This window comes from Eubalaena glacialis, chromosome 1 (genome assembly GCF_028564815.1).
Source record: "Eubalaena glacialis isolate mEubGla1 chromosome 1, mEubGla1.1.hap2.+ XY, whole genome shotgun sequence".
Classification (NCBI taxonomy): Eukaryota; Metazoa; Chordata; class Mammalia; order Artiodactyla; family Balaenidae; genus Eubalaena; species Eubalaena glacialis.
In genome coordinates this window covers 26675428-26696543 of record NC_083716.1, presented here as the reverse complement: position 1 = coordinate 26696543, position 21116 = coordinate 26675428, and the positions used below count along the sequence as shown (strand labels likewise).

General features: G+C 51.4%; 1 protein-coding gene across 2 annotated transcripts in view; it reads left to right on the top strand.

Annotated features, from left to right (window-relative positions):
* Nucleotides 1-21116, top strand: part of SUFU (SUFU negative regulator of hedgehog signaling) — a 108704-nt gene that overhangs the window by 73693 nt on the left and 13895 nt on the right. The window contains exons 7-10 of one of the 2 annotated variants that reach the window (XM_061200258.1): nucleotides 2666-2819; nucleotides 4623-4734; nucleotides 18562-18696; nucleotides 20259-20397. In XM_061200258.1, coding sequence (XP_061056241.1) covers nucleotides 2666-2819; nucleotides 4623-4734; nucleotides 18562-18696; nucleotides 20259-20397 — 540 coding nt within the window. Of the gene's footprint in view, nucleotides 1-2662; nucleotides 2820-4622; nucleotides 4735-18561; nucleotides 18697-20258; nucleotides 20398-21116 lie in introns of both variants that reach the window. The other variant, XM_061200169.1, reaches the window with a different exon arrangement.

Here is a 21116-nt window from a genome sequence, read left to right as displayed (position 1 = left end):
CTGTGGCCCACCTGTACAGAGTGTCAGTGTTGTCTTTGGGTTTTTTAGAAGCAGCACTCTGTTTGTATGAAGGTGAATTTTGAAAGCCACGTAGAGCATAACTTCCTTTCTTATTGGCAGCTCCTGAAGCAGGAACCGCAGACAGCTAATAATGTGCCTGGCACGTGCCTGCCTCCTTCTCCTTTGCCCTTTCCCATTGCGGGTCATTGCCATCTCTGAATATTTTATGCCTCTGTAAAAATCTGGTAGGCCACAGGCTGCTGCCAGGAGTTATATGTCCTTTAGGAAGAGTGGGAGGTGGCCGGGAGAGGTAGCAGGTGGACATGTAGCCAGCAGTCCCTGGGCTGTTTACTGCAGACCTGGGAGTTCTTGGGCAGAAGGCCTACTCATTCACAGATGATGCTCCTCTGTTTTCCTAGTGCCTTGAACACTGCAGCTTTCCAATTGCTGCCAGGATATCCTCTGTTATCTCTACTTTAAACTTGGTTTCTTTGTAGCTTCTGCTTATGCAAGAACCAGGAACCACGAAGGCTATGTTTCCCTAAGCCCTTGTTCTGCAGCCACACTGGGATCCAGCACGGGGCACCATGGGCTGTTGTTTGGCCCCTGTCCTAGGTGCCAAGTGCTAAGAAAGCACCTGATCCTTTAAGCTACTAGGGTAAGCAGCCCATCCTTTCTCTGCATGCTGAGAACAGTTCTCCTCCCTAGTCTTCAGGCGCCCCTGAGGCCAGCCAGCAGGACCCAGAGCGCCTAGTGTTCTTTAAAAGCAAGCAGGGGGGGCTTCCCTGGTGGCTCAGTGGTTAAGAATCCACCTGCCAATGCAGGGGACACAGGTTCGAGCCCAGGTCCGGGAAGATCCCACATGCCGCGGAGCAGCTAAGCCCGTGCGCCACAACTACTGAGCCTGCGCTCTGGAGCCCGTGAGCCACAGCTACTGAAGCCCACGTGCCTGGAGCCCGTGCTCCGCAACAAGAGAAGCCACCGCAATGAGAAGCCTGCACACCGCAACAAAGAGTAGCCCCCGCTCGCCGCATCTAGAGAAAGCCTGCACGCATCAACGATGACCCAACACAACCAAAAATAAATAAATAAATAAATAAATTTATAAAGAGAAGGATTATATTTAAAAAAAAAAAAAAGCAAGCAGGGGCACCTTAGTGAGAAAGTCCAGCTTCCTTTCCTGGGGGCTCTGTGCACCCACTGGGAGCTCCTATGTGCTCGCTTGTGTCTCTGGGGCCTGCTTGCAGGCCGTTTGTTTTAGAACTGCTCCTGGTCCTTTGCTCCAAGCTCTACCACTAGCCAGCTATGTGCGTGGACAAGTCTCTGAACTCCTCTGCGTCTTCACCCTTTCTTGTTTACTCATAAAGTAAGTGGGCTGAGCTTGTTGAGCCAAGAGGTGTCCTGAGCTCCTTGCTTAGGTGAGGCGCCTCAGGGTAGCCAGTGGAGCGGGAAAAGCGTAGACTCCACCCCAAGCAAACTAGGGCTCACACGCCCCTGGTTAGAGCACAGAGAGCCACTCCCTGTCATCAGCCTGCCACGCCTCTGCTCAGAATCCCCAGCTTTGCCTAGGCTGCTGCTAGCACTGGAGAGGAGGAGAATGGGATTGATGGGAAGGAGGCATCGGGCCAGGGCCACCTGCTGACTGGTCTCAAGAAATAAGGACCCTCTGTAAGCTTACCTTGTGCTTCCCTGGATGAGCTCCCTGGCCGAGCAGCAGGCCTGTTTGGAGCCTGTGGCACCATGGGGAGAAGGTCCCCCAGACAGGGAGGAGCAGACTCTTACTGAAGTACTGACTCAGAAGCTCTATTTGGCCTACATGACTGTTTATGAACAAGGTTGCAGGAGCCTCCCAGATGACCTCTCATCCAAAGCCCAACATCACAATTTGTTTTACCAGAAATCCCAGGTGTTTGTGTTTAGCTCTTCCTTGAGGCCATTTGGAGAGTGTTTGGACTCAGAAGTGTCAAGGCCTGTGCGAAGGCAGGGCCTCTGGTGGGGTCTAAAGATGGTCACTGCCCTCCAGGCCCCCGTTTCAGTCTCAGAAATGGAAAAGAATCTCCATCCAGAATTCTTGGCCAAACAAGTCAGCAATGCAGCAAGGGGAAGTCCGGCCCTTCTGCTCTCTGGGGACTCTTCCCTGTGTGACCACACCCTCTGCTGTTGGAAGAGAAAACTGCAGGTGTGGAGTCGGAGAAATTGGGCTGAGTCCCCGCCTCTCCCGCCTGTGGCCGGCTTCCACCCTGGCCTCTGGAGCAACGACGGGGTGATCAGTGAGGAGAGGAAGGACTGTGCCTTTCCTCAGGGGGGTGGTTCCTGGCTCTGCCACATCAGCTCCACGGGCCAGCACAGGGTGGGCAGAGTCGGAGCTCTGAAGCGGGTAATGACAGTCACTTTACTGGAAGGCTGATGGGAGAGGAGACGCTTCCCTTGGGATTTTCATTCTTCCCGGCTCCCCTAATTCCTGGTTCCCCTGGAGGAGACCCGTGGCTGGCGGAGACGGCCACGCGTTAGTAACCAGGGCAGAATAAGGTCAGAGACCCTGCTCTTCTGGCACCTGTCCCGTGCTCAGCTCTTACCAGGGCTCAGTAAACATGGGAAAGGTGGTGGTGACCTTGGGCCACCGGTTCGCTGAAGGAACTCCGGCTCTTTGACTCTTTCCAAGCAGGAGAGAGTTGACAAAGGCATTGAGACGGACGGGTCCAACCTGAGCGGTGTCAGCGCCAAGTGTGCCTGGGATGACCTGAGCCGGCCCCCCGAGGACGACGAGGACAGCCGGAGCATTTGCATCGGCACTCAGCCCCGGCGGCTCTCTGGCAAAGGTGGGAGCTGTCGCCTTCCCTTTCCCCAGGCCGGGTTTCAGTATTTCCTGGCAGGATTTAAACAGCAAGTGAGGTCTTCAGCAGGGTGGAATGAAGGGAGCTTTACTGACCCGTTTCTCCTGTGTTTCCTGTGTGTATTTCAGATTGCACTTCCAGCAGTGACCATTGTGTTTTAGATTTGCCCCTTGCTATCTGAGGTCAGGGAGGTGAGTGGAAGCCCTAGAACAGTTACAGGAAACAGCCATAGTCCACCCAAGTGCAAGAGAACAAGCATCGGCCACCCACAGAATTGACACAGGGCCCAGCTCTAGCCTGAAAGCCATGCCAGACCTGAGGATCACTCTGGCCTTGGGCCCTCCCAGGCCTCAGACAAGAGAGGCCTGAGTGTGAGGCCAGTTTGCAAACTTCCCCACCCCACTCTCTTGCATATATAATGTAAGGGGCATAGGCAGGGCACCCTTACCTGCTGCATTTTGTCGGGGGGCCTTGGGGAAGGAGGATATGGCTCCCCTGTTGGAAGCTCACCATGCTGGTCTTGGTTAGCGAAACAGTTGTGGTTTTTAAGAAAGGGCATCCCTAACTAACTCCAAAAGAAAAGCAGCCATTTACACAGACGTGATTACAGCTGCTTTTTCTACTTCCTTTTTCAGTTCTTCCACCTTTTCTTACCTTTTGAAGAGTAAGATACCTAGAGTCCTGAATAAAATACCAGCGCATGTGACCGCACTTATAAAAGGTTTTCTTTCCATAAAAAACAACTTAAACCCCTAGTGCAAATATCTGACCCCTTTCTTTCCTTCCTGCTTATTCTAATGATGTGTCAAGCCCTGGGGAGATTCTGAGAGAGTGTACAGTTATTAGAATCATTCAGTTGCTTTTGACAAAAGAGCTAATTTAAGGAGGGATTCACAGTTTTGTCCAAAATTTCAACCATCATTGGCTATTTTTAAAAAAATGGTAAAAGATCCATGCCACTATAACAAGTCAAACACTAGAAAAGTTAATAATCACCTCCATCCTCTAAGCCCACCCTTTAACCAACAAACGTTAATTTGCTTTTTTGTGTGTGTTTGCAGTTTGCAGAAGTAAATCTTAGACGAAAATCTCAATATAGGGGACCAGACTAGTAAGCTTCACCCCAAAGACCAGAAAAGCACCTTGCCAAGGAATAATTCAACCAGGGGACTCCTTTGTCACCTCCTGGCCCTTGGCAGACCCGTGGAGAGGCAGGGTTCCCTGGGATGGTACCAAGGTGGGGAGATGACTCAGTATCCCACTGACCCGGCCCAAGGGGAAGGGGTGGCAGGGTCAGATACCAGCTGACCACCCAGAACCCAGGAACGTGTGTAAGGGACGCCTGCTCGTTCATGGCAGAGCACTCGCAGCCCTTACTGGCATCCGTTAAGTGGGTAGAATCCCTGGGTGGTCTTGGGCAGTGGCTGTCTTGTGAGTCACTGTCTGGAGCCATGTTAGGCGTAAGCCTAGGGCCTGTGACACAGGATGGGAAAGGACAGTGGAGGAGAGCCCTGCCTTGGAGAGTGCCCTTCTGCAGTCCAGAGGCCATTCCTTGTCTTCTACACGAATGGTGCTCTTCAGACCAGAAGTTTCCAGAGCACACGATGCCTCGTCTGCCCTGTGTCCTCATGCTGCACTCAGATCGCACAGCTGATGCCTAGAGTGGCCTCAGGACCAGCCTTTGTGGGGGCCTTTCCCCAGCACATCAGCAGAGCCAGGGTCCAAGGACAGGGATGGGGATGCTGGGGCCCCAGAGGGCCATCAGGTAACTTAATGGTGTCATTGCAGACACGGAGCAGATCCGGGAGACCTTGAGGAGAGGACTTGAGATCAACAGCAAACCCGTCCTTCCGCCAATCAACCCCCAGCGGCAGAATGGCCTCACCCACGACCGGGCCCCGTAAGTGCCCTGCCCACAGAGGGGTTAGTCTAGCTTCCTGACAGCAGTGTCCCGGGACTGGGACAAGGGGGCAGTTTTGTCCTTCAGGGCCTGTCCCTGTGGCTTGCATGAGAGAAAACAACGCCCAGAGGCCTTGTTGGATGGACTCAGGGTCTCTGGGACACACAGATCTGTGGGTTGTAAGGGCCTCAGAGGGGACGCAGCAGACCAGAAATATAAACAACAGTAAATATTTACATGGGCTGTGTGAGCAGATGGGAGGCCAAGTTGGGGCAAAATCTGACTTGGGGCCTCCCAGCCTTGTGGGAGCCCATTGTGCTAAGCACGATTCCCTTCCTTATCTCGGCTTCGGCCAGAGTTGCCCTTCCTTCCTTCCTGGAGCCTGGTCTCCGGCTGATAGCTGCAACCCCAGGGGCCTCCCTGTCTGGCCAGCCCCGGACTGGACGCCTGCTGCTGAGGCCCTTCTTCCTGCCTCCCTTCCATGGGGCCCAGGGAAGGGAAGTCCTCTGCAGGCCTCTGCTGTCTGTCCAAGAGCCCCTATAGCTCTTAGGAGAGACTGTGACCACCCCAGAGGTCAGATCCACTTCCTGCTGACCTCTCTTCCTCTGATGGGGGCGAATGGTGGGCAGAGCTGGAGCTGGGCACCACGCTCTGCCCTTAGTCCCAGGGCAGCTCTAGGGAATAGCTGCTGGCAGGGGATGCCTGGGAGCTGGCAGCCCAGAGCAGGAACCCTGCCTGCCAGAGAGGAAGTTGCTGTGCCCTGGGCTAACAAGGAGGCGGACCACTCCTGCAAGACCAGGGTGATCCGTCCTTCTTCTAAGAAGTCTTTATTACACACTTGCTGTGTGGCAGGCTCAGGACCCAGAGGGCCATCTGGGGTGTAGGCTCTTTTGGGGGCACATGAACTGAAACAATTAATTGGCATGATTCTGGCTGTGGATGTAATTTGTTGGAAATAGTTCCTTTGAATTCTAGCTCCAGTTGCTCATCCACGATCCCCAGAAATGGTAATGATCTAATGTGCTACAGAAGGGTCAAGTCAGCATGACCTGGAGTAGTTAGGGAGGGCTTCTTGGAGGAGGAAGGACATGAGATGGGCATTGAAGGTGCCCTGGAATTTTAACAAGCAGGTGAAGAAGCTGACAGGGATGGAACAGGGGAGGCCTGGCTGGTTAAAGTCGAGGCTGCAACCTGGGAGCAGATTGTGGAGTAGGGAGAGTTACTCTGGCTGCCCAAGGTGGCCCACCTGAAGAATCTGCCATCCAGAAGTCATGAGAGTAGAGCTCTTTTGCAAGAGCCTGGAGAAGCCTCCACTGCCACCTCCAAGCAGCTTTCAACTCCAGCCAGTGGATTTCTGCAGCCAGCCGCCTTGAAGGAGCTGGCTTAAGGCACCATCTTCCCCTGGCAGGAGCAGATGGCCAGGCTGAGTCGTGGGGCATCTGGAAACTCTCCACCTGTGAGTCTGGACCCTGTCCCAGGGCCATACTCCTTTGCATGCCCTGAGCTTGGCCTCTTCCTCTGGGCCCCGTTGGCACTGATGGGAGGTCGGGAGGTAATTGAAGGCTTAAAGGCTCAAGCAGATTGCCCCATAACTTGTGATAGTCAGTCCAGGTGGCCCTTCCACCTCCAAAGGTCTGGGTTTCTGGGCAGAAGGGCATGGGCTCCTGTGGAGGCAGCCCACTTGCCCCTACTGTACATCTGGGACAAGTCTGAGATCTCACTCCCAGTCTAGGGCGTACTTCCAGCTGCTGCACCCTGAGACATTGTAAGGCGCACAGGGTTCCTGGATGCAGACATCCAGCCCAGACTCAGCCTACTGGGCAGTGGGACATCGGATCTGGTCCAAGGGCAATCTGTAGACACAGGGCAGAGGCTGCAGCCTCCACTCTTTGACCTGAGTTGGCTGAGCTACAGAGAGATGGATGGGAATAGATCAGAGGTGCAGCCATCTGGGGTCATCTCCCTTCCCTGCAGCTCAAGGACCCAGTCGTGTCTCCAAGGTGCTGGAATCTGCAGTCTGAAGGGAATCGGAATGTCTCCTCTCAGGTTTTCAGTGCTGGTTACCAATTTGTTAGCAGTTGGTTGAGAAATGGTTCCTCCTTTGCCAAGAACATTTTCCAACCCTCCCTCAAGTCTCCAGCTCCCTGTCACCTCAGGATCGATGACGGCGGCCTCAGTTCAGATTAGCACGCATGACTGTAATATCTGTGCTGCCCACCCTGGGACCTGACCTGGTTTCAGATAAACCGCATGGATTGTGACTGAGAAAGCCGACCCAAAATGTGCTGGCACTAGTGTTTGCTCCTCTCCCTGTGGGGGAGTGACCGGCATGGGCCCTATTGTGTCTTCGTGTCCGATTTCCTTTAGTCAGGCTTTCTGGGCTGGGGCTCTGATGCATAGTCTTATGGGCCTGAGCGTGGTTTGAGAAGGCTGTGGAGGTAGAGCAGAGGTTCAGAAGAGCCGATGGAGCCTGGGTATTAGCAGCTGGGCTCTGGCCTACCTGAGGGAGTCAGGCACTTGCTCTTTTCCCACCTTAATGGCGACTAACACTGATCAGGTGCAAGTGCCAGGTAATGTTCCAAGTGCTTTATACCATCCTCATAGTCACTCTGTGAAGAAGATAATCTTATGATCCCCCTTTTATAGATGAGGAAACTGAGTGAGGTACAGAGAGGCTAATAAGTAACTTGGCCAAGGTGAGAAAAGGGTGGCACTTAGGGCAGTCCCTCAGCCGTTAACATGGTGTGACCTTCCTTACTCCATTCTCAGGGACCGCGTGAGGGACACCCCAGACTGTGCCTCTCACCCTCACAGGTGGACCTCCTCTAACTAGTCAGAGCATGAGTAGAGACTGCTCCCTTGGCACCGAGGACAAGGCTAAAGCCCCGTGTTAGAAGCTTACTGTTTGTATTTAACTCTAGGGAAGACATGCCGCCAGGCTCAGTGCTTCCAAATCCCAGAGATAACAAGATGTGTCATAATTGTCTCATTTATACCAGAATTACTTTTTAACACAAAGCCTTGTTTTCTTCATGTTCAGAAACAAAATCAACCGTATATCTCTGGCCCCTCCACCGCTTCAGGGCTAGGGGATTTCTTTCTTTTTTTCTTGAGGCCTCACTTCCTGCTTCCCAGAAAGGCGGGGCCCTCTGGGTAACTGCTCCTCTCCCACTCCCCCTGCCAACCCTCCTCCCACCGCCTTCCCGCCTTCCCGGAAGGGGAGTCCTTAGCCCTTTTTGGGGCTCCTTCCAGCGTTTCACAACCCCTGCATTCCAGCCGTGAAATTTGTATCTGGCTTTTCCCAAGATGATCAGTTGAGAAAAGCCTCCTTCGGCTTGCTGGCGCCTCCCTTCCCACGGCCTGCCCACGTGAGTTTGGGAAGCAACTCCTTTGTGCCACTGAGGGGAGCCCGGCTTAAGGACTGTGCCTGCCAACATTTATAAGGACCTGGGTCGAGGGAGAAAAAGTCACTGGCATCCTCTGTCTGAGGTTGCCTGGTTAGACATGGACTGTTCTGTGGAGTCTGGCCTTTGCTTCCCAGCCTCCCCACAGTGACCCGGGGGATGTGCATGGTCAGGTGCAGTGCGTGGGGAGATTTGCATTTCTGTAAACTTGCTCTGATGCTGGGAACCTGCATCAGTGTACCAGGACCTCCTCCTCCTTCTGCCAGTGAGTCACTGATTGAGGTTGGGGGACCTTTAGGGAGCTCTCTGGGTCACATAATCCCCCCCAAAGAGGGGCAGGGCCCATGCATGTGTGTGCACATGTGTTGGGGGGGAAGGTTCCTGGCTGTGGGAGAGACACTTTGTAGTTGAGGCACCTTTAAAAAGCAAACTAACCGTCATCGCTGAGCTAAGTTTCTCAGTCTTTTGGAATTGCACCAGCAGCTTTTAAGGCTTTTTTTTTTTTTTTGCTTGTTGCCTTAATTTTCTGGAAAATTAAGGTTTTGTAGCATGATTTCTCCTGTTGTGACATTTTCAGCTGCACCCTTCCCCCAACATGCACACAAAACACACATATATTTCTCTCCACTTTTATGAGTGTCTCTGCTCCCATCTGTTTAGCCTTTTGGATGGGTAGCCATGCTGCCTCTGTTCCCATCTTGAATAGCTTGTGACCTGGCCAAAGAGTCATCCTTTAGAGAAAATTGTGTTTTGTTTTGCTCAGCCTATGAGACCCATGAAGATTAATTAGAAGAAGAAAATATCTCGTTTGCATCCAGTGAATTGGGTGAAGGAAGGTGAGTTTCCATCTGGGAAAACAGCTGGGCTATTGCCATCACTTCCTGCATGCAGGGCAGTCTTGGGTAACCCTGCTCAAAGGGCTCTATCATGTCAGTGCAATGGCCTGCCCGGAGCCCAAGTGTGTCACGTTGGCTCCCCTCACCACTCCCACGCTGGGGAAGTACGGTTGTTTTCACTGGAGAGAAAACCCAAGAAGAAACAGCCCTGCTCTCAGGGCCCCAGCCAGTCCCCACAGGGCTGATGGGAGGAAGGGCCCAGGCCTCTGTGATCCACATTTGTCTTGCTAAGTGCCTGCCTTTATGTGCCTTTCTCAGAAATACACATTTGAAAGGGCAGAACAAGGACTCCACAGCAGTCCTGCCTGGGTGAATTTCTGTTTGAACTCCATTCTCTGCTCTACTTCCCCAAAGAGGTGAAGCAGTGGCCATCGTTAACACCCCAGCCTCAGAGTTCATGGCCGGCACGTTGAATTCTCAATCCAAACTGCATCTCTCTTCCTCAAATTGCACAATCAGGAGTATTTTTATCGCCCATCCTTGATCCTCAGTGTCACCCAACACTTCAGTAGTGAGTCACTTCTCCAGGGAAGGGAAAAGGAAGGCTCAAAGGTGAGAGCTGGAGAGAGGAAATGACTCAGTGTCTCAGAAACCAGAAAGCCAAGGGCTCTGGCTAGAGCAGGCTCATTCAGGAGAGCAGGGGTCCTAGTCTCCCACCTGAGTCAGACCACAAGGCTGCGGGGGGCGGTCCCTGGTGCCCAGAGGAGTTAATAGTTGATGAAGGAATCCACCAACCTTAACACAAGTTTTCCTCACTCTGTCATCTTCACCCACACTCCGTCCCACTGTTCTATCATCACGTTCCATCCTTGGAATATTCACAGTGAAAATACTGCGTTTCATCATTTGGTTGTTGGTGTTTACCAGTAACCTTTTAAGGCCTTTTACTTCGTGTGTCATCCTCATCAGAGAATTTTTCCAAATTCAGATGGTAGCAGTAACTGTGGAGGTGAGCTGGTGCCCTCACCCACACCCACACCCTGTCCCAGTCCTGCCCTGAAGGGAAACCTGCAAGTGGTTCTTTCTCTGGAAAGTTCAGAGGTTTCGTCAGCAATCTGAAAGCAAAAGGAATAATCTCCCAAGCTAGCGGCAGAAGCCAGAGGTTGGGCTGGTCTCAGCAGGCCAAACCCACTTCACTTCTGAATAGTTGCCAACCCGGGTGCCCTGGTTCCTGCTCCCGGGCGTCCCCAAGGAAAAGGCCCCAAGTGGTGTGGCCAGTGCAGACGTCATCACTGTCACAGGACTGGGATTGTGGCTAAAAGGAGTCTCGGTGGTCGGGCTCCTCTCCTTTCCACACCTGCTGCCATTGATAGAATGTGACCAATACCCTTAGGCTAAAATTGAGACTTTTCAATCTGTAGAGACCAGGGTGGAGAGGAAACATGGATACGGTTCTGTCAATCTGTGAAGTGTGGGTAGGGTGAACAGGGGCCTGTACTATAAACTGTGCAGCACTAGAAATCAGGAGTCTGTCCTGACACTGGAAAGAGAAGGCGTGTTAGGATATGTAAAAAGTCCCCTTAAACAGTGGGACGTGTAAATATAGGATGTGTTACATAGACAGGTAGTAAAAAAGAAAGAAATGGAAAGATTTAGATCAATTGCTGAATTACTGAGGCGTGCCTCTGAGCCATCCCGCAAACCACTCCTCAGTGCTCCCAAAAGAATCCTGGGCTGGACATGTTCTGTGACCAAGCAGGCAGGTTTTTTTGTTTGTTTGTTTGTTTTTGTTTTTTTGGCCGCGCGGCATGCAGGATCTTAGCTTCCCGACCAGGGATCGAACCCGTGTCCCCTGCAGTAGGAGCGCAGAGTCTTAACCACTGGACCGCCAGGGAAGTCCCAAGCAAGCAGTTTTTATTAAGTATCGCCATGTGCCAGGCCCTGTGTTGTGGGCTATTTTTGTCCCCATTTTACAAACGAGAACACGGAGGCTTAGATAGATTGTATAACTTATTTCGGGTCAATGAGCCAAGATTAATAAAGTTCAGAGCCAAAATTTGAACCTTGGGTTGTTTGAATCCAGATCCAGACCTCTTCACCACTGGGTACTGCCTGTAAAAGAAAATAAAAGTGGAGGATTTGCCTGCCAATTCACAGGAAAAAATAACTGGAAAGAAGGCCTTGGAAGTCTCTATACCAGTGCACAGAGTAAAGCTGGTGTTTTAATTTGCCTGAAAACCCCTGAGGGTGGCAGGTCAGAGAGAAGCATACTAAAAAAGTGAAAGCTGCTAGAGGATATGCTCCATTGAAATGAGTGAGGAAAACATATGGGGAGCAGGAAATAGGATCCAACATGAGAAAGGCAAGAGGAATCACCAGTGTGAAGGTAAGGGGTGATCCCGTGACGACACTTGTGCCGCAAGAACGGAAGGCAGACAGTTCAGACTAGAGTCTTTTGGAAGGATCCTCTGGAGAAATGTTTTTTTTTTTTTAATGATATTTTATTTATTTATTTAATTTATTTATTTTTGGCTGTGTTGGGTCTTCATTACTGCGAACGGGCTTTCTCTAGTTGCGGCGAGTGGGGGCTACTCTTTTTTTTTTAAATAAATTTATTTATTTATTTATTTATTTATTTATGGCTGTGTTGGGTCTTCGTTGCTGCGTGTGGGCTTTCTCTAGTTGCGGTGAGTGGGGACTACTCTTTGTTGCGGTGCACAGGCTTCTCATTGTGGTGGCTTCTCTTGTTGTGGAGCATGGGCTCTAGGCGCGTGGGCTTCAGTAGTTGTGGCACGTGGGCTCAGTAGTTGTGGCTTGTGGGCTCTAGAGTGCAGGCTCAGTAGTTGTGGCGCACGGGCTTAGTTGCTCCGCGGCATGTGGGACCTTCCTGGACCAGGGCTCGAACCCATCTCCTCTGCATTGGCAGGCAGATTCTCAACCACTGCACCACCAAGAAAGCCCCTGGAGAAGTGTCTTTAAAAAGATAAAATTGAGGGACTTCCCTGGTGGTGCAGTGGTTAAGAATCTGCCTTTCAATGCAGGGGATGCAGGTTTGATCCCTGGTTGGGGAACTAGGATCCCACATGCCACAGGGCAACTAAGCCCACACACCGCAACTACTGAGCCCGCGTGCTCTGGAGCCCACGCGCCACAACTAGAGAGAAACCTGCACGCCACAATGAAAGATCCCGCGTGCTGCAACTAAGACCCGATGCAGCCAAAAATAAAATAAATAAATATATATATTTTTAAATCACACTAGAAAGGAAAAGTAATCATATTATACTACATGACTCAGTTGTAAATAGCATTAGTATAATAACGTAAACACTTAATACTGAGCCAAGCAAACTTACAATATAGTTATGTTGGGAAGGTGGGAGGGTGGGATGGAAGGGAGCTAAAAGCTCGTCTTCTGTAGCAGCAAGTCAATAGATAAAGCCTGAAAAGGGAATACCAGGAAGTAGAAAGAAAGTGTATTAGAGGTATTGAGGAAAATACCGAAAGAATCAGCGAACAGAGATGACGGTGGTTGTCTCCGAGGAGTGGGGAGTGGGAAGACTGCTGACTATTGTAATGAACCTTATAGAACTATTTGGCTCTTTCAACTTTAAAAAAAGAATAGTAAAAAAAAGTCAGAGAAGTGATATTGTAGGAGCTGTTACAGCTTGCCCTGCACAGTGAAAAGAAAGAATGACACAAAATTCCAGGTAAAAATCACAAAATTGTCACCAAGGTAAGCCCTGGTCACTCAGAAGAGCTTCAGCTTCCCGGCATCGGGCTGAGAGCTGAAGGTGAGCATCGTATAAGTGTCTGACAGGCCTCCTGAGAGCGTCTGTCTTGGGGTGAAGGAAATGACGAGGCGCCTCGGCTGTGCACCTGACTCTGACCGGCAAGGAAGCTGATGGAGTGGGAGTGACAGGGCCTTGGGAGAAAGCGCTTGGGCAGAGCAGGGTTCAGGAGGGAAAACCCTGGGCCTTGTCAGAGCACTGCCTGACCAGTGGTCCCCAGAGGGAGGGTCCCCACAGCCTTTTAGGGGGGTCGGTTGGGGATTAAGTGAAAAGGGGTTCCTGTGGCTAAGGTTGGAAGAGACTGGCTTACACAAAATGAAACTGGTTCCTTTGCCCTCTGTAGTCCTCTTCAGAGTCTTCGAAATGCCAACATTCTAGGAATCTTTAATCTGAGATGCAGTGTATTGCATCCAGCCTTTGCCACATCTGCTCTTCTAGAAGCTTCTCTTAAATTAAAATTCCACCAAATACCCTTTGGGCAGCCCTGCCGTGGCTTCTAGGAAGCAATTCTTTTAAGAGTTCAGGGAAAAAAAAAATAGATGTGTCTTCATGGCCTTTGAAACCCCAGAAGGAAAGACCACTCAAAGGGATGGGAGGCTCTTAAGGAAAAATATTGTGGTTACACTTTAGCTGGCGTCAGGAAGACCTGGGGTTTTTTGTCTCAGCCCTTTATTTGCCCATTGTGTGATCTTGGACTAGTTATTTAAGTATCTGAGTTTCAGTTTCTTCATCTGTAAAATGGGAAAAATATACCTATTTATAGGGTTGTTATAGAAATGAAAGGAATAAAGTATATAAAGGGTTTAGCATAGGACCTGACATCATAGTGTGCACTCAGTTAAAGGTACCCCTTAATACTATTATTGCAGAAAGTCCCCTGAAAACTAAAAAGAGGTGTAATACCTCTGGGGACCAGTAGAGATATGTAGATAATTCTTTACATGACTCAGAATATTTTTGAAGAATTTGAACAAAAGCTGGAGAGAGAAGTATGTTATACCAACAGACACTTTAAGGAATAGGATCAAGAAAAGCTGAAACTCAAGAAGAATTAAGTCTTGCAAAAAAGGGCTATGATCAGCAAAAAGGACTTTGTTTTTCATAGTTCTGTTTCGAACAAGAAGAAGAAAACCTAGGGCCCATTGTTTGGACAGAGTAATGTTAATCAGAGGCAGAGAGGCAGCAAAAATTTCCTCTACTTCTATTGTGCTTCCATCTCAAAAAGAATGGTTATTAGACTAGGAAGAGTCATATGGGCATCGATAAGAGGGTTGAAGCCATGATTTCAGATCTCCTGGTCCACATGTATTGCACCCCAGAATACCAGTCAAATTGGCAGATGAGATTCAGGAAGCTGTTGTCAGTAATCTCTGAGGGAATGGGAGAGAGGTGTTGGCAGACTGAAAGCACTCAAAAATTTCAAGATGCAAAAAGCATCTTGCACTCTCTAGACTAGTGAGCTTGGTGTCAACTCACAGGGAAAACTCTGGGCTAGATTATTCAGCGAGTAGGCTGTGAACACTCTCTAAGGAAAAACAGTGAGGCCTGAGAGACAGCATGCATTCACCAAGAGTCAGACCTGCCGGACCATCCTCACTGCCTTTTTAGAAACACTTAACCTATTTCTATTTGGTAGATAAAGGAAGTGCTGTAGACCTTGTATAGGTGGGGGTTAGCAAGATGTTTTGAGAGTGTCTTCTGACATCACTGCTGGCAAGACAGAGAAATGTCTATACGGAGCATCCAGGAGGGTGAGGGGCTTAGTGATGGAATGGCTGGGTTGATTATAATCAGTTGGATGAGCATACCCAAAGAGTGATGATGTCAGTCTGTCAGCTTGTCTGCCTGGCCCTGTCCTATTCACTATTTAATCAAAGCCTGGGATGAGAACATCGATGGCAAGTTTATCAGTTTTGTCAGTGATGTGAAGTCAGGGGGGAGTGCCAATATGATGGGTGCCAGAGTCAGGTTTCAGAAATATCCAGACTGCTTGACACCCTAGCCAGATAATGCAGATTTCTGTTCTAAGCTCCAAATCATCTAGAGTACATACAAGCTAGGGGGGAAGAGGTCTAAGCTCAGTCCACGGGAGAAAGCCTGAGGGAGATTTTGTTGACAGAGGGAGTGTGCTATAAGTTGGTAGTATGCTGAGGTTACAAAGAATAGACAATCTGATGACAGTTTTAATAGAAATAAAGTATCCCAAACAAGAAAGCTCACAGTCCTTCTGTGATCTGCTGGTTAAACCACATACTGTATTTATTTCCACACATGACACTTCACTTCTGGACATGACACTCGGGCTTTGACAAGCTAGAGTGAATCCAAGGGAGAGTGACCTGGATGAATGGAAGATTTCAGGACCTTATCTTAAGAATATAGTTGAAAGTTGGGGCTACAAATACTGGAAAGGAGAAACTCCTCTTGGTCTGTGAGCAGCCTTGGGGATTTACAAGGCTGTCATGGAGGATGGATTAAACTAATTCTCGCTGACTTGAGGACCAGTAGATGAGAATTGCAGGAAGGCTGACTGTGCTCATTGTGTAGGAAGGCGGTCCTGCCAGCATGTCTCTCAGCAGAACAAAGGCCTCAAGGGGTTTTGTTGACCTGTAGTTGGGCCTTCCCAGAACACCAGCGGTTGCCCAGGGCCCACAGTGGCTGCTGCCCCATCTCAGAAGTCCCCTCTTCCAAGCCCAGGGCAAGGACCTTTGCTCAGAATGGGGGACTGACTTGGCCAGAGGCGGTTGGATTCTGGGCCCAGGGTAAAGGCAAATAGGTCTCTATTAAGCTATCAACATTCCTGCACGAGGAGCAGATAGAGTTCTAGAGGCAGCCAGCTAACATTTTGAGCACCTACTATATCCCAGGCACTGTTTGATGCTTCACCTGGGTCATCTCATTTAATCCTTATAAGGAAAGGGTATTGTTATTCTACCCATTGAGAGGACAGTGAAGCTTAGAGAGAGGCTAAGTTATCTGCCCAAGGTCATATGGGACTCAAACCCCAAACCTATATTGTTAGCCATTCTGCCTCCCAGAGCATCCTTCATCCCCTGGCCCCATCTTCCTAGCAGCACCCAGCAGTTATGGGCCTCCATGCCTCCCTAGGAGCCATTCTCCCTTCCAGCCCTCAAGCTCTGCCTTCCCCTCTGCTAGGAACTCAGGGAGAAAACAGCCCAGCTGAAAAATTAGGCCACGCTGGCGAGCACACTACTTATTTTTTTATGACTGAGATTAAGCTGACAACCATGCAAAACATTGCAAACCTGTGTCGGCTGCAGATTTAATACCTCACCCAGCCCACACAAATAATTCATGCTTCTGCATCGATGTCCAGAAAAAACAAATCAGCAAAAAGCTGGGCTCCTGCGTGTGTGTATGTGGAGCAGCCGCGTTTCCATTGAAGCAGCATGCCGGAAATACCCAAGCTCCAGGACTGCAGATCTAGCATTTTGCAATTTTTTTTTTCTCTTAAAAGATTAAAGTACGTTTTCAAATGATTGAAGGTTGGTGGGAGGTGTAAATGTGGGCACTTGTCACATTAATTCTTCAGATGATTAAGTTCTTTTCCATTTCTTTAAAGCTGTTTGCACTTGGGTTTGATGTCCTCGTTCCGGGTGAGTGTGTTGTAGCAGTTACCAAGGTGACTTTAGCTGACTTTCAACAATTTATTTTTCCCTCCAGCTTGAGACATCTCTAGCCCTGTGTGCTGTTGATTCTGCTCTCCCAACCCCCCTGCTCCCACCCCCAGTAGCTATTCATCAGCATTTTTGCCTGTGTCAGAGAGGCCCACCGGCTCGGAGGCCCCACCTGGCAGCCAGGCCTTTTGGGAGCATGGTGGTGTGTCTCAGAGGTGGCACAGGGAAGTGATGGTGAGAGTCACACCCTGGCTTTTCCTCTTAAACTCACTCTGTGACTGTAGGCTTATCACATCACTTCTCTGAGCCGCGGGTTTCCTGACCTGTACAAGAAGCGTTAACTATAGAGGAATCTACCTGGTGTAGAGTCCTTGCTGTGAGGACTCATTGAGTGAATCTATGGACTCCTTACTCTGGAGGAGAGTAAGGGCTCACCAAAGAGGGCTGCTGTCTTTCTTGAGTCCTGCTTTTGTCCGAGCCCCGAGGGTGGTGGTTGGTGTTGCCCTCCTCAGAAGGGAGGCGTAGCAGCCGGGGTGTAAGGGGAAGAGAGCTGGTCAGAGGTCCTAGGCTCCCACGACGGCCTGCCGCAGCCCAGCTCTGTGGCCTCGGGCGCATTACCGGCTCTCTTTTGTAAAGGAAAGAGGTAGATTAAACAACCTCAGAGTTTCCTTCCAGCCCTGAAATTCTGTGACCCTCTTGGCCAGCATGTTTGTCTCCTTCACAGGTCTTGTGAAAGGGTTTGTCAAAGGAGACACTAGGGCAAAGGGCAGTTTCAGAATTGGCTTTGGAAACCAGAGGAAGGGACCACTTTGTGAAAGATCAGTCACATGTCACATCTGAGGGTGGATCCACCCAGCTGGTGGGAATGGTCCCCGTTACCTCGGGAGCTTTATAAACCACTGCCTCAGTAGGGCCCTGTGCTGTCCGATGTCACCCTCCATCCTGCCTGCTGACCTCACATCCTCCTCCCTCTGGGGAGGTGCTCTGAGTGTTGGGGTGCCTCATTGGGCCACAGGCCCCAGCGCTCAGCCCCCCAGTGTGTAAGGAGGTTGGGCCCCCACTGGCTGTGCGACTGTCAAGCCCAGATCAAGCCCAGACATCCTGGGTGGCTATTGCCGCTTCAACAATAAATAACTAAAGCTTCTCACCCAGTATTTTGTTCACTTGGGGAATTGTTCTGAGATTCACAGTCCAAACCAGGATCTGGCGTTTTGAATGAGATCAGTGGGTAACCCTCACTTCTGGCTGAGGCAGATTTGAGAGTTTGTCAGTGGGGGCAGCTGAATTTGAAAGAGCACATCTTACATTGCAAAGGGACCCCGTGGCCCAGCTGTGGAGCAAGCTATGGGTGGGAAGCAGGACAGGAGGGAGCGTGAGGCAGCAGTGACAGTTCACCATGGCTGGGACCACAGTCAGGAGGAATCTGGTACAGGGTTCCTGGGGCCTCGGAGCCCAGCAGGGTGGTGGCCCGGTCCTGCTGCCCGGCCAAGCTCACTGATCTGACTCCTGACAGCCTGGTTTCCACCCCTCGATGAGGACTGTGTCATTTCCTGTTGGATGAAGGATGTGTATGTCACGGCAGCTGCTGGCCATTAGCAGGAGTGTGCATGCTCTGAGCCTGCTCTGATGTCAGCCTTTTCAGGGTCAGCAGGAAGGAAGCTCTGGGAGCCATGTCTTCTGGCACTCTAGCACCCCAGCCTTGGAGAACTGGGGTCTGAGGCTCTGGGGCAGGGGAAGAAGGGCTCCCAGAAGCCCCTGCTGCTATCTTAGGGAAGAACAAGCCACTGTGACATAAGCTTTTATACAGAGTGTTGGCCAAAGATGAGGCTTCAGAGCCAGACCTACCTGCGACCAAATCCCAGCTCCACAGTCCCCACTGTGCGACCTGGACAAGTTAGGTCACCTCCCTGATCCCCAGCTCCTTATCTGTAAAAGGGCCATAATAATAGTGCCCACCTCACGGGGGCGCCGTGAGGAGTAATCAGCGAGAGGTGCCTCACGCAGGGCTGGCACTTGGCGAGCGCAGTGAGTAAATGGTGGCTGTTGTTATCTTCATCATCAATCACCATCCTTGTCGTGCCTCAGGAGCCTGGCCTGAGAGCCTCCTGTCCTGCGGTTTTCACCTTGTGCTGAACCTGTTCCTGTGCTTGCTTCACAGGAGCCGCAAAGACAGCCTGGAAAGTGACAGCTCCACGGCCATTATTCCCCATGAGCTGATCCGCACGCGGCAGCTCGAGAGCGTACATCTGAAATTCAACCAGGAGTCAGGAGCCCTCATTCCTCTCTGCCTAAGGTAAGCCCCACAGCATACAACTTGGCCTCAAGGAGCCACCAGGCCTGTGCTTGCCCCCAACACCGAGGAAGAGTCTGGGGCCCAGGGCGGGGAGGAGAGCTAGTCAGGCCGCTCCATCTTGGGCCTTTGGGGGAGCCTGTGGACCCTGAACCCTCCAGTAGCCCTCACCGCGCTGGAGAGCGCTCCTTTGTCCAGAGAAGTGTCCCCCAGCCCTGCTCCCTTACGAAGGTTCAGTGACCTAGGGAGTCTCAGATGCCCTGCCATCCCACCAGCCCAGAGTCAGGGGTGGCAGGGTCCCCAGTAGCACTGGGGTGATAGGGCAGGGGAATCTGATGGGTGGGACTCTATTTTCTCCTCCTTGCTGCTTTTGCATGCAGAACACTCAGTTCTCCAAACCCTGTGGCCCGCACAGCAGACTCCTTGAGGGACCCAGAAGCCCAGCTGTGTCCCTCCTGCTGCTGTCCACAGTGCCAGAAACCCACCCCTGTGGCCAGAATTCAGCTCTCTGCATGGGGATGCTGCACTGGGCTAAACCTGTTGCAGCTGGCTTCCTCCACAGCCCTCAGGGGTTCCACCCTCACTTTTATAGCAGGAGAAGCAGCAAGGATAACTCTAAACTCAGACAGCAGTGACAAGGAAGAAAGGGGTTGCACTGGTTTGGACCGTCCCCACTGTCCCTGGAGCCTGAGGAAGGACCTTATGTGGTAACCAGCCTTGCCCAGTAGGGCAATGAGAGCAAGTGGCCAGAGCGACCAGGGTCTGGCCAGGCCCCCGCACCATCCCCCCAGGACCCCAACGATTTCCTCTCCAGCTCCCTCTCTGGCCCAGGCTCAGGGCCTTTAGACTGGTGAAGGGTTAATCTAAGGCAACCTGAGAAAGCCAAGAGCAGGTTTTGCTTCCTTTGCTGACTGGCATCTCTGCCCCACTGGTTGCCCCTGCCTGCCCTTCCCCCAGGTGTATTTCCAGACTTGGGATTAACAGTAACTTCTTGTGGCTCCCTCAGAGTGACCCCACTTGGCTTCAGCTTTTTTTTTTTTTAAAGATGTGGCCTTGGTAGCCATTTAAATCTCTTGGGGAGCCCAGGAGGAGGTGGAAGACTGTGCCCCGGACACAGGATTGTGCTGTGAGGGCACTAGGCCATCATCCCAAGGTGTGGGAAATTCGTTTAGGTGCTTCCTCACCCCCACCCTCCAAACAAAGGTGGGGCACGATCCCCCTTTTAGCTCTGGGCCTGACCTTGGGCACATTACTAACTGGCCTCTCTGGCCTCAATCTCCTCACCAGGACACGAAGGAGGTGGACTCCCATCCCCTTTCAGGCCCTTTGACTGCTGCTCTAGTATCTGCTAGCCTTGAGCACTTTGGAAGGATAACAGTAGAGAACTCGTAAGAGGCTTCTTTTGGGAGGTGTTGAGACGAACGTGTTTAGTTCCAGGCCCCTGTTAGTGGGCAGATGGTCGGTCAGGAGAGCATTTGCCAGACAGCCCGTCCCGGGGAGTGTAGCCTCCACAGTCCCTGAGCTTGGCCAGGCCTGCTCTCACTGTCTCATGTTCCCACCCCCAGGGGCAGGCTCCTGCACGGACGGCACTTTACATATAAAAGTATCACAGGTGACATGGCCATCACCTTTGTCTCCACGGGAGTAGAAGGCGCCTTTGCCACCGAAGAGCACCCTTATGCAGCTCATGGACCCTGGTTACAAGTGAGAAGGCTCCTTTTCTTCTCCCTCCCTCCTTTCCATGGGTTCTTCCTGTGCCCGCCCCCTCGCAGTCCTCCCTTGGCAGCTCTTGGCGGCTCCTCTTCCTGAGGGGCTGGTTGTGAGATGCCATGTGGAGTGTGGATGCTGCTGCCTAGCCCACCAGCTCCAGAAGCACTTCCTGGCCTCTCCCCCATACCCTGAGACAGGAGCGATAACTCTCCAGGCCCTGGCCGTTGATAATTCTGTTTGCCACGGAAATTCAGGTTTGAGGGATGTGAGACTTTCTGCACACTGGGTAAACCAAGGAACAGGAAGCGGGAGGGTGAAGCAGGATGGGAGGAAGTGTGGAAGCCACTCTCGTGCTATATGGAAAGCCCACCAGAATTCCTAGAAAGTGGGCATCTGGACCTGGACCGGGCGCTGGGCTGAGATGGGCAGGCCTTGGCACACAGTGCCTCCCCCATCTAATGGTTCTCCTGTTCTTCCTGATGGACACCCAGCTTCTCTGTGCAGAAACCTGCTGGCTTTTCCGGAGTACTTTGTCCCTCCTTTGCTCTTCTGGCTGGAGCACAGCTTCAAGCCATTGCCAAGCTGGGTGCTGGGGCCTGAGAGCCACAGGCCTCCTTCCAGCCCCTGCCCCGTCCAGGTCTCTCGGGTACTTGGCCCAACCCTGACTCCCACTCCCGGATGTATTAGAGGAACAACATCCTTTTTTGTTTGTT